We start from the raw sequence: 13,090 nt of genomic DNA, 5'->3' as shown, positions 1-13,090 counted from the left end.
GCCTGTGAAAGCATATATATAACCTCCAATGATCAAAAACCTACAATGTTCATTACACCTGGTACAACATATCTGTTATTTCTTACTGTCTGTTGTGGGAAATGATGCCTGGATCATCACTTTCCCCCTCTCCTGTGTCTCTCACTATTCTAACTGATCTCATCTTTTTTGCTTGTTTCCAAAGAGTTCCCTTAAAAACTGGACAGGGAGGAACGTGACCAAATGTATTTGCCTTTGTACTGAATAAAAAACATGTTAGCTACAAGAACATCACTGTTTTTAGGGGACCCTTTGTTCCACTTAAAGCTGAAATAAACACTTGTACTGTAATTCATGTATAATACAAATTATGGTTTCAGACTGTTTGTATTGTTTTTCCCTGTCCATCATTGGTTTTGTCAAATTACTATTTTGTACCACAAATTAATTTCATGTCTCTTAAGCAGCCAGATGTCAATGACGAGTCAGGGGATGTCTGTATATTATCATCATACAAGGATGTATGGTTTAACGTGGATCAGGGTGCTGAACCCACTCCTGTCTGGTCGCACATCCTCTGGGACTTCATGGATCACCAGCATAAGTTCAGTGGCAAGACTAAGGGCCAAAAGGATGTGTCATACCATTGAATGACAAAGGTGAGTACTGGAATGACTGTGCTGTAGCCAACTATTTTATTGTTGTTGTCATGCCAATGATAGAGGAGTTGGCTACAGCACACAGTATGGGACCAGACAGGATAATGTAGCCTGGTGGTAATGTGCACAGCACCTGTCAGGTGGATGATTTATCTTGGAAAATAATAAATGCTCACTAACAGGGATGTAAACAAATTTGTGCACACAATTTGAGAGAAATAAGCATTTGTGCTCATGTACAATTTCTGGGATCTTTTATTTAAACTAATGAAACATGTGGCCAACACTTTATATGTTGCGTTTTATTTTTGTTCAGTGTATATTTTTGAAAACTACCCCTTTATGATTCATATTTTTGTGCAATTATTAACATCCCCTGAAATTCATATGCTGCCTTTGAAGCATACAACCTGATATATATGTATAATTAAATGTATATAAGACCTCTGTGACGTTTGTAAAAGTTATTTTTATTATATGTTTTATTGTTCTTTTTTTTCCTTAAACCTGTGTGTTTGGCTATATGCTTAACTAAATATGCAGTTTGAACGTGTAATCCAACTTCCGGGAAATGTGTTTCCTGTCTAACAGCGTCGCCATTACGAGACCACGCAGGATTGCTAAAAGAACGTGATTTATTAACAGGTAATTTACCCCCTATAACGTTTCATTTCATGTGGTCACGAGATGTATACTAAAGCTGATGTTATGTAAAGAAAGTAACAGCATATGTTTTGTAGCACGTAAAATACAACGGCCTAGTAAAAGTACCGACCTTGCTTTGTTTGCGTCTACCGGTACTAGCTAGCAACTTCCAACTAACGCGGCTAGTTAGATAGCTAGCTAAATTACAGTGCTGGGGGCGCTAGCTAAGCTAATTTTAGCTTACTACTATGAACATGTAAACTAAGCTAGCAGTAAATTGGAAGTACCTAATTAAACTACAACTAGCTACCATGGAGAAAGAAGTAGCTAGGTGGCTAGTTTTACTAAACCTACTTCGAAAAACAGATATTCAAGCTAGCTAGTTAATGCGGCGCGAACACTAGCTAGTTAACGTTAGCTACCTAAACAGCTAGCTAGCTACTTGAAATGCCATGTAAGATGTTGGTTAGCTAACTGGTCATGTGACTCCCAGCAGCAGAACTCGACTCTTTGCTACACACATTTGGCTACGGACAACGTAATGTTGGTGTTTAACAAATTATGATGATTATATTAGCTTGATTACTGTTGCCCGTTCGATTTCATTTGTTTGCTGCCATTAGCTACTTACCATTTTAATGTTTATGCTCATTTGTCCACTGACCTACATTTTTAGGGTGATGGCGGACAGTGATGATGAATATGATCGCAGAAGGAGAGACAAGTTCCGTCGTGAGAGGAGCGACAACTATGACCGCTCCCGAGAGAGAGAGGAAAGGCGTAGGGATGACTGGAATGACAGGTGAGGAAGAGGGAATAGACTTGTATAAAACAAGAGAGAAATAATGGCACATTGGAGGCAACTTTTGAAATTAGGTCGAACAATTCCAATCCATATCATACATGCATGGTGTTTCACATTTATCTTTTTGCTCTTTCCGTTTACTGGCGCCCATCTGCCAGGGAGTGGGACAGGGGCAGGGAGCGGCGTAGCCGGGGGGAGTATCGGGACTACGAGAGAGGTCGCAGGGAGAGGTTCTCCCCACCCAGGCACGACATGAGTCCCCAACAGAAACGCATGAGGAGAGATTGGTGAGAATCAAATTTATCTACGCGACCTACATTGCTGTCCACAATGTTTGAGTTAATCTTCCCTCTGTTTTGATCAGGGATGACCATGGAGGAGATCCCTACCATGGGGGGTATGACTTGGGCTATGGTGGTGGCGGAGGCCCCAGCTACGCCCCTCCACAGCCTTGGGGCCACCCTGACCTTCATCTCATGCAGCCTCACCATGGCATACCCATCCAGGCAAGGTGAGGAGGGTAGACTGGGCACAACCAACCTGTTCATGCAAAGATGCTGTCTTTGGAAAGCAAATTACAGTAAAATGGCACCATGTCCTTGACTGGAGCTGTGACTGTTCCACACAATAGATTAGCTTGCCCTTAGTTAGTCAAAGTTTCTAAGTACCTGGTTATCTCACACTCTTTTTTGTCATTTGTCTACTAGGCTAGGAAACATCCATGATATGGATCTGGGCCTGCCACCTCCGGTGATGAAGAGCTTTAAGGAGTTCCTTCTGTCCCTGGATGACTCTGTTGATGAGACCGAGGCAGTCAAACGTTATAATGAGTACAAGATAGACTTCCGACGGCAGCAGATGCAGGACTTCTTCCTTGCGCACAAAGATGAAGAGTGGTACGATTATCATAGCCTTTGCTGCTCTATTATTAGTATTCATGATCAGTTTGCTGTGAATTAGGCTGGCAACACTGACAACCTTTCTATTCACAGAAATTGTCAGTCAAATGGATCTGGCACTATCGGAGCTGTTCGTTAATAGCTTGGTAAAGACAGTATAGTTTGTGGAAGACGTTAGGCCTATATTTGACAGGCTGCGATATCAAGGCATTCAAGACTTTTAGTTGGTTAGCTAACTAAAAAAGGGTATAGTTGAATGGGTGTATTTAAAACATCCTGAACATACTTAATTTAAGCTATTTTTATATATAAAGATTTTGATCTATTATTGAATGTGTTAAGAAAATACTTGGTATTTTGGGCAGGCTTATCATGCATACCATGCCACCTTCAGATAAGAATAGTTGGTTAATGCTATGGGCGGTTACCATCATGAATAGAGAGGTCAGTAAATAGCTTAGCTACTAAACAGTACAGGATAGAGATTTGGCTCTTAAGTGAGTCTGATTTGGATTGTCAGTTGACACAGTTTTTAGCAGAGTATGTTTGTCGGTTTAGTTTCACACTTCACACAGGGATTATGATACAATGTCAATGTTCTTTTCTTAACTTAACCAAACCTTCTTCCCTCCCACTCCTCCCCCTGCCCTTCACAACAAGGTTTTTGAAGATGAGAAAAACTGGAACTCCTCGCAGGAATCGTTGTTAGACAGCTAGGGTTTGCACTGCGCACAATGCAGTTGCTTTTAGACGTACAGTACCAGGGATACTAGCTAGACAGACAAATAAACCACTTGCGCGCATGGAAATATTTTCTTTTCTTTAGTATGTGATGCTTTTTTCCCCCCATTTTTGTTTTTATATTTGGATCAAATCGAATCCCAAAACCGAAAATGAAATTGTGTGCACACAAACACAGTAGGGGGGTGAAGTGGAGCCCATTTTTACAGAAGAGACCCCTCTCAGTATATATGTGTTGTTATACTGGGAGAAAAAAAGGTAAATTTTGTCCACTCCATGGCAAATTTGCTCTTCTGAACTGTAAAATTCTAAACTGTGTTATGTTATTTTATTTGAATATCTGTGTCCCTTTTGCCTTTGAGTTATTTTTGGTGCGTTGACCTAAAGCATCCTGATATGTTTCACAAACGGCTATACTCACACACAAACATAACACCATGCAAACTTTGTGAAGAATCCACAGTAGGACACCAGAGCATTTCCAGGTGCAGAACAAAAGTGTTTCTTCATATGCCAGTCACTTGAGTGGACCTGGATACACTACATAACCAAAAGTATGTGGACACCTGCTTGTCGAACATCTCATTCCAAAATCATGGGCATTAATATGGAGTTGCTCCCCACATTGCTGTGTTAACAGCCTCCACTCTTCTTGGAAGGCTTTCCACTAGATGTTGGAACATTGCTGCAGGGACTAGCTTCCATTCAGCCATGAGCATTAGTGAGGTCGGGCACTGATGCTGGGAGATTAGGCCTGGCTCGTAGTCTGCGTTCCAATTTAACCCAAATGTGTTCGATGGGGTTGAGGTCAGGGCTCTGCAGGCCAGTCAAGTTCTTCCACACCGATCTCGACAAACCAACCATTTCTGTATGGACCTCGCTTTGTGCACAGGGCCATTGTCATGCTGGAACAGGAAAGGGCCTTCCCTAAACTGTTGCCACAAAGTTGGAAGCACAGAATCGTCTAGAATATCATTGTATGCTGTAGTGTTTGTAGGCTTGTGTGCAGCTGCTCGGCCACGGAAACCCATTTCATGAAGCTCCCGACAAACAGTTATTGTGCTGACGTTGCTTCCAGAGGCAGTTTGGAACTGTCGTGAGTATTGCAACCGAGGACAGACGGTTTTTACACGCTTCAGCACTTGGCGGTCCCGTTCTGTGAGCTTGTGTGGCCTACTACTTCATGGCTGAGCCGTTGTTGCTCATAGTTGTTTCCACTTCACAAATACAGCACTTACAGTTGACTGGGGCATAAATGTGACAACTGGACTTGTTGGGAAGGTGGCATACTATGATGGTGCCCTGTTGAAAGTCACTGAGCTTTTCAGTTAGGTTATTCTACTGCCAATGTTCCTCAATGGAGATTCCATGGCTGTGTGCTCAAGGTTTTACTCCTGTCTGCAACGGGTGTGGCTGAAATAGCCAAATCCACTAATTTGAAGTGGTGTCCACATACTTTTGAGTATATATTGTAGTTGCATTTAATTGATGGACATGCTGTGTTACCCCCCCAGATAAGACATTGCAGGATACAGGAACGTTCAGAAAAAAGTTGTCCTCCAGTATTTTAATTTTGTTTTTTAATTTGATTTAGTGTTTGGGTATAGAATGGCAGTATATTAGTCCCAGTTCATTGCTGTAGGCCAGTTTATTTGGCCTGGCCATATATACAAGGGCGTTCTCTAACATTCTGCTCTCCTCCCCTCCATCCCTGCCCCTGTCTCTCCCGTGCTCTTTTGGGGACATTGTTGTGAACTCAGGTTCAGATCCAAATACCACCCGGATGAGGCGGGCCGGCGGAAGGCTGAGGCCCACAGTGGCTTGCAGAACCGGCTGAATGTCTACATATTCCTGATGGAGAACGGCTGGTTCGACACAGTCTCCCTAGACATGGAGAAGGCCCAGGCCATCATGAAGGTCTTGGATGCAGGTAAAGTAGTGGGTGTGGTTGGAGGTGGGTGGCTGTGGGAAACTTCTCTAATGGCTTCATTCATCTCTCTTGCAGAGTATTTTGATGTCAACCTTAGTTTCGAGCAGTGTCAGGATGAGTGTTATTTGTTGGTGGGTTTAGTTATTTCAACAGGTTATATATCCTAACCCAGTGGTCACCAACCTTTTTCTGATTCAATATCACTTTCTGAGTCAAAATGCAAGCTGAGTTCTACCATTCACAATTTTGTAACATGACTTAAAAAATGTACACCTATGCAACATTAACCTATTAAAAACAGTTCTGTAGCAATGAGGGTTTTTCAATGTTTTTCTCAGACCATTTTGAAATTATATTTAAAAATGTAAGGTATATGGTCACACTGGTAATGTATACTTTGTTGTATTACTTAACCTCTTAGAGACCCCTTAACACGCGAATCCCGTTAGCGGATCGATTTGACAACAGCCAGTGAAATAGCAGAGCGCCAAATTCAAAACAACAAAAATCTCATAATTCAAATTTCTCACACATATACACGTATTATACAGCATTTTAAAGATAAGATTCTCCTTAATCCAACCAGTGTCCGATTTCAAAAAGGCTTTACGGCGAAAGCATAGCATTAGATTATGTTAGGACAGCACCTAACAAGAAAAACCACACAGCCATTTTCCAAGCAAAGAGAGGCGTCACAAAAAACCAGAAATACAGCTAAAATTAATCACTAACCTTTGATCTACATCAGATGGCACTCATAGGACTTCATGTTACACAATACATGCATGTTTTGTTCGATAAAGTTCATATTTATATCCAAAAATCTCAGTTTACATTAGCGCGTAATGTTCAGTAATGTTTTGCCTCCAAAACCCCCAGTGATTTTGCAGAGAGCCGCATCAATTTACAGAAATACTTACCATAAACTTTGACAAAATATACAGGTGTTATGCACAGAATTATAGATGCACTCCTTAATGCAATCGCTGTGTCAGATTTCAAAAAAGCTTCACGGCGAAAGCAAACTTTGCAATAATCTGAGTACGGCGCTCAGACGACGACAACAACATCAAGCCAAACAGAAACCCGCCATTTTGGAGTCAAGAACTCAGAAATAGTATGATAAATATTCACTTACCTTTGATAATCTTCATCAGAATGCACTCCCAGGTATCCCAGTTCAACAATAAATAAAGACGAAAAGTCAAAAAAGTTATACTACAGTTTGTAGAATCATGTCAAACGATGTATAGAATCAATCTTTAGGATGTTTTTAACATAAATCTTCAATAAAATTCCAACCGGACGATTACGTTCTCTTTAGGAATGAAGATGAACTCAGCTCGCTCCCAAGCCTGCGCGCGTGACTGAACTCATGCCTTATCCTGGGACACCTGGTTGGAACAGCTCTTGTTGGCTCCCTACTCACAGTAAAAGCCTGAAACAACGTTCTAAAGACTGTTGACATCTAGTGGAAGCCTTAGGAAGTGCAACATGACCCCGTTAACACTACAAATTGGAAAGGAATTAACTTCAAAAACTACAGTCTCAGATTTCCCACTTCCTGGTTGGATTTTTCTCAGGTTTTTGCCTGCCATACGAGTTCTGTTATACTCACAGACATCATTCAAACAGTTTTAGAAACTTCAGAGTGTTTTCTATCCAAATATAATAATATGCATATCCTACCTTCTGGGCCCGAGTAGCAGGCAGTTTAATTAGGGCACGTTTTTCATCCAGACGTGAAAATACTGCCCCCATCACTAAGAGGTTTTAAGGCACAGCTGAGTGAGCATAATTTGCTTTTTAAAATTTTACTGAACTGATGGCCTGCGTCTAAGGCTTCCTCTCACCGTCCCTCTGCCGAGACTGACCAAAAATGAGCTAATGGCAACTCGAGTTGCACTGCATTATTTCTGCCCCGTGCACCAATTCATGTTGTTATTCCTATGACGAGAGAAAGTAATATTTCTTAATATTGAAGACAAGCTGATAATAATAACGCAAGCTTATCTATACAATTTGCTACTCATGCATTGCAACTGCAGTGTTGGTTGTAGCGTGAGTGGAAGTAGGGAGAAGCACATTTAATGGTTGAACAAAGTGTTGACAGTGAAGTGCTGAATGACTTAAATATGAACTTTCTTGTAAAAACAGCAGGTCTTTGCTGATTTCATTCTCTTTAGTCATGGTTTTAATCTCACAGTCTCAACTTTGCTGTGCGTTTGAGGCTTTTTTTTACAGTCTTTTACATAAGGAAGCTCAAATCAGTGTCTGCCGTTATCTTGATTTGCTCTCTGGGGCTGCCGGGTAGGCACAGTTTTACCTTCAGACACATGAAATGGTTCAAACTGGGAACACTTCACTATGCCAGCGCTAGGGCAGCTAGTGCACCTACTGCCAACAGCATGAAATGAATAAGACAAAAATAGACATGCAAGGCTTTATCATTGGGTTTTTTACAGAAAAGTTTGCTGATCGACTATGAATGCTTTGGAGATCGACGATCACGATCGACCGGTTGGTGACCAGTGTCCTAACCCCTGTCCTCCCTCTGTCATTCAGCGGTGATAAAGATGGAGGGAGGGACAGATCATGACCTGCGTATCTTGGAGCTGCCGTCTGAGGAGGAAGAGGAGCGGGAGAGAGCTGACAGGGCGGCAGCTGTTGGTCCGGGCACTGAACCCCCCAAAAAAGAGGAGCCCAAGGATAAGAATCAGGACAATGACCGCAAACCCCCAGCCGACAAAGAGAATGTATGCTGTCTTGTCGTAACCACTTTCTTTGCCCTGCTCTATTCTTCCCCCTCGAGAACAGGAAGTCATCAAATTTTATTGGTCACATACTCATATTTAGCAGATGTTATTGCGGATGTCGTGAAATGCTTGTCAACTAGTCATTGATGTAGCAAACTCTGCCACAGGGGGAGAGTGATGCCTGCAGCACGGAGAAGGGTGCAAACGGTGGTGGTGAAGCAGCAGCAGAAAGGAGTGAGGGAGAAGAGAAAGGAGAAAAAGAGGCGAAAAGCAAAGAAGTTGTGCCTGAGCCTAAGAAGGTTAGTGTTTAGCATCCATGCTTCTTATTCTGTCTTTTAGAATGAATGTGCTGCTCTTAATGGGCCAAATCCTAACTTGCATTGATGACAGTGAGAAATTTGCACTAAAACAGTTCTCAAGTTAGGATTTGGGATAATTGATTTGAATCAGTGATGGATTTATTGACCTTTACCACCACCTATTTTCCTTCCCATGTGTGTGTTAGCTGAGTAAGAAGAGGAAGCGGAAGCACAGTGGAGACAGTGAAGATGAGGCCAGTGCCTCTGAGAGTGACTCCGATTCGGACTCCAACTCCCATCATTCTTCTGATAAAAATGCAGAGAAGGAAGATGAGGGTGAGGAAAAGGAGGAAGGGGAGGACAAGGATGATGAGGAAAAGGAGGAAGGGGAGGACAAGGATGAAGAGGAAGAAGAGGGTGAAGGTGAGCGATGAAGGGACTGTGTTAAAGTCACTGTTTTTACAAATTCTAGTATTCAAATATATTTTTGGTAAGCTAATGACTTCTCTGCTCCACTCAAATTGTGTAGCTGACGGGAAGAAAAGCAAAGAGGAGAAACCAAAGGAAAGGGCGAGAGAGAGGGAGAAGCAAGAGGAGAAGAAACCCAAGGAGGACCAGCCCCTGAGACCCAGGCCTCTCCACAGGACCTGCTCTTTATTCATGAGGAGCATCGCCCCTACAATCTCCAAGGCCGAGATCATAGCTGTGAGTTCAAGCAATTTGACTGTACAAACATACTGAACACTTGTATGGACTGTCAGAATGACACTACTCTGGAGTTACATTGATACAAGGGACTCTCAGATACAGCTGTTACCCACACACACACAATGACTGGAGGCATCCAGGAGGAAGGACTAACCTGTTGTTTTTGCCTCCCTCAGCTATGTCGGAGATATCCTGGGTTCATGCGAGTGTGCTTATCTGATCCCCAACCGGAGCGCAGGTTAGTTCCACATCCACAGCCGGACCCTCTCTGCTGCTCCTTGCTGCTAATGGACTATAGTGGATGGTTGAAAATGTAATGTCTGTCATTCACCTCATGTATGTATACCTCTAACCACCTCCATTCAATGTGTCAGGTTCTTCCGACGCTGCTGGGTGACGTTTGACCGTAGTGTCAACATCAAGGAGACCTGCTGGAACCTCCAGAACATCAGAGTGAGTTTAACAACCTTTCAAGACTACAACATTAGGTAGTACTGGAACCTGATGATGAGCAAGATATGGCACTTGAGTCACACAGCTGGTTAGTGAGTGTTCTGACCCTGTATGTGTCCTCTCGACTGTGTGTAGCTGCGTGACTGTGAGCTGGCCCCGGGGGTGAACAGAGACCTAGCCCGGAGGGTCCGCAACATCAACGGCATCACTCAGCACAAACAGGTGCTGCGCAATGACATCAAACTGTCAGCCAAACTCATCCACTCTCTGGACGACAGAGGCAGGCTGTGGACCCAAAAGGCCCGGGGAGATAATGTGTCTGCTGTGGAGGTACAAGACACTGAAAGCAATTTGGCGTCTTTGCAGTATGTATCATGAACTTATCAGTTTCTTGGATGTTTAATCCCGTATTGTGTGGTTGTATCAGATGGCGGCTCAGAACCCCATCCTGAAGAACATCACTGACTACTTGATAGAGGAGGTGAGCGCTGAGGAGGAGGAGCTACTGGGCAGTGTGGGCGGAGCTGATGCAGAGGAGGGCAGCAAGGAGGGGAACCCAGCCGAGATCACTGTGGAGAGGGACGACACGCTGGTCAAGGTCCATCCATCTGCCTTGGCACACACTGATACACAGCAGCTTTACATTATTTTTATGCAATGAACTGTTTGGGTTTTGTCTGACGCTAAAGTAGTCAAATGAAAAGGAAAAAGTACATTATCTTGACTTGATTTCCTTCATCTCTTCCCAGGTGTTGGACCGTCTTCTCTTGTACCTGCGTATTGTCCATTCCATTGACTACTACAACAACTGCGAGTACCCCAGCGAGGATGAGATGCCCAACCGCTGTGGCATGATACATGTGCGTGGGCCCATCCCTCCCAACCGCATCACACACGGGGAAGGTGAGCAGGACACTACTGTAATATTCAACACTGGCTAGGCACACATTTGAGATGGCTGCATCATACACTGACACGCTATTGACTGACTGTCTCCCCCCCCCCCTGTCATGCACCCAGTGTTGGAGTGGCAGAAGACATTTGAGGAGAGGCTGAGCCCCCTATTCAGTGTGAAGGAGAAGCTATCAGAGGAGGAGGCAGGCAAGATGGGCCGGAAGGACCCGGAGCATGAGGTGGAGAAGTTTGTGTCGGCAAACACCCAGGAGCTGGGCAAGGACAAGTGGCTCTGCCCCCTCAGTGGCAAGAAGTTCAAGGTGTGTGTCTGTTAGGATGGAAGTAAATTGTCAAACAGAAATATTGTATATACAAAGAACATTAAACATGTACTGGTCTGTATCTCCCTTGCCACTGTGTGGTGCAGATTAAAATGTGAATGAATTTGTTCCCTCTGCCTGGCCAGGGCCCAGAGTTTGTGCGCAAGCACATCCTGAACAAACACGGGGACAAAATTGATGAGGTGAAAAAGGAGGTGGTGTTTTTCAACAACTTCCTCATGGATGCCAAGCGACCTTCCCTCCCGGAGATGAAGCCACCTCCTCCGCCTGGCCCAGGACAGGGTGATGAACACGTTGCACATAGAAATAGAATGAATAGAGCTGACACAATTCCCTGTTGTCGCTGACAATCATATTTGTTCTACACCATACATTTTGTGTTCGAACGTTCTGTAATGTTACATCCTCCTGAACAGGCCCCCGGGGAACAAATGTTTCTAGAATAGTTTAGGTGTAGCTGTATCATTGAATCTTAGTGTGTGTTTTTCCACTGACCCTGTCTCTCCATCTCTCTGTAGGAGTTCTTTCTCCAGGCATGCCCTTCCCTCCCCAGGGCCTCATGGGCTTTGGTCCCGGCCAACCTCGTCCTCCTGTCATGGGTTACGGAGGTGAGCCTCTGCCTCATCTCCTATCATATTATCAATCACATTGATTTATTAAGCCCTTTTTACATCACCACTTATCCTGAGAATTTAACAAATTAAGTTTACCACAACTATGTAATTTGGTTGCAGCTCTCAGGTATTCTGTTCTGACATGACACACATACTGTACGTTTCTCTTCCCAAGGTGGACCTCCTTACCCACCAAACCAGTATGGGGGCGGTCGGGGTAACTATGACAACTTCCGTGGACAGGGTGGTGGCTACCCTGGTAAACCCCGCAACAACAGGTGAGACCATGGTCAGTTAGGGAGGAATACCGCACCAATAGCTTCGGCCAGCGGCATACCACCCTGCATCCCACTGCTGGCTTACCTCTGAAGCTAAGCAGGGTTGGTTTTGGTCAGTCCCAGGATGGGAGACCAGATGCTGCTGGACGGGGTGTTGGAGGGCCAGTAGGGGGCACTTTTTCCTCTGGTCTAAAAAAAACATCTGAATTCCCAATGGCGGTGATTGGGGACATTGCCCTGTGTAGGGTGCCTTCTTTCGGATGAGACGTTAAACGGGTGTCCTGACTCTGGTCACTAAAGATCCCATGGCACTTATCGTAAGAGTAGGGGTGTTAACCCCGGTGTCCTGGCTTAATTCCCAATCATTGCCAGCTTCCAATTGGCTCATTCATCCCCCCTCTCCCCTGTAACTATTCCCCAGGTCATTGCTGTAAATGAGAATGTGTTCTCGGTCAACTTGCCTGGTAAAATAAGAGTTAAATAAAAACATTTTTAAAAAGCTTTCCTTTTCTGCTAATGACAGACTTGCGTTTAGAAACCTTTGTTAATTTTTCTCTCACTCTTTCCTATTTCTGTGCTGTGCCTCTTCACTCTGCATCCTGGCTGTTTCCTTCAGAATGTCTCGGGGAGATCCACGCAACATCATTGAATACCGTGACCTGGATGCACCTGATGACATGGACTTCTTCTAGACCATCCATTTAATTATTTTAATCTCATTTGTTTCTAATCATTGTTATTTCCCCTTCTCATCCCCTTATGTTAAGTGATGAATTAGCCTCCTATTTTTTTTGTTCAGTGTCTGCGGAGCAAAGGCTCAGTACAATTGTAACCAACTTGAATTCAAAAAATGTATAACCTCAATAAAAACGAATTTGATGACATTGGCAATTTGTTTTATATATAAGCAAAAAAAGAAACGTCTTCTCACTGTCAACTGTGTTTATTTTCAGCAAACTGAACGTGTAAATATTTGTATGAACATAAAATTCAACAACTGAGACAAACTGAACAAGTTCCACAGACATGTGACTAACAGAAATGCAATAATGTGTCCCTGAACAAAGGGGGGGGGGGGTCAAAAGTAAC

General features: G+C 43.6%; 1 protein-coding gene across 1 annotated transcript; it reads left to right on the top strand.

Moving 5' to 3' along the window:
• The first annotated feature begins 1,178 nt into the window (after positions 1-1,178).
• Positions 1,179-12,885, top strand: LOC115154430 (serrate RNA effector molecule homolog). The gene is made up of 20 exons (XM_029700626.1): positions 1,179-1,283; positions 1,960-2,085; positions 2,232-2,375; positions 2,453-2,599; positions 2,796-2,984; positions 5,489-5,658; positions 8,224-8,414; positions 8,582-8,713; positions 8,920-9,136; positions 9,243-9,418; positions 9,598-9,659; positions 9,796-9,874; positions 10,010-10,204; positions 10,302-10,472; positions 10,624-10,777; positions 10,895-11,088; positions 11,235-11,391; positions 11,628-11,717; positions 11,899-12,001; positions 12,618-12,885. Exons 2-20 carry the CDS (start codon positions 1,964-1,966, stop codon positions 12,691-12,693), a joined length of 2,769 nt encoding a protein of 922 aa, XP_029556486.1. The 5' UTR covers positions 1,179-1,283; positions 1,960-1,963; the 3' UTR covers positions 12,694-12,885.
• The last annotated feature ends 205 nt before the right edge of the window (positions 12,886-13,090 follow it).

Source organism: Salmo trutta, chromosome 19 (assembly GCF_901001165.1).
Source record: "Salmo trutta chromosome 19, fSalTru1.1, whole genome shotgun sequence".
NCBI lineage: Eukaryota > Metazoa > Chordata > Actinopteri > Salmoniformes > Salmonidae > Salmo > Salmo trutta.
This window is presented reverse-complemented; position numbering and strand designations above follow the sequence as displayed.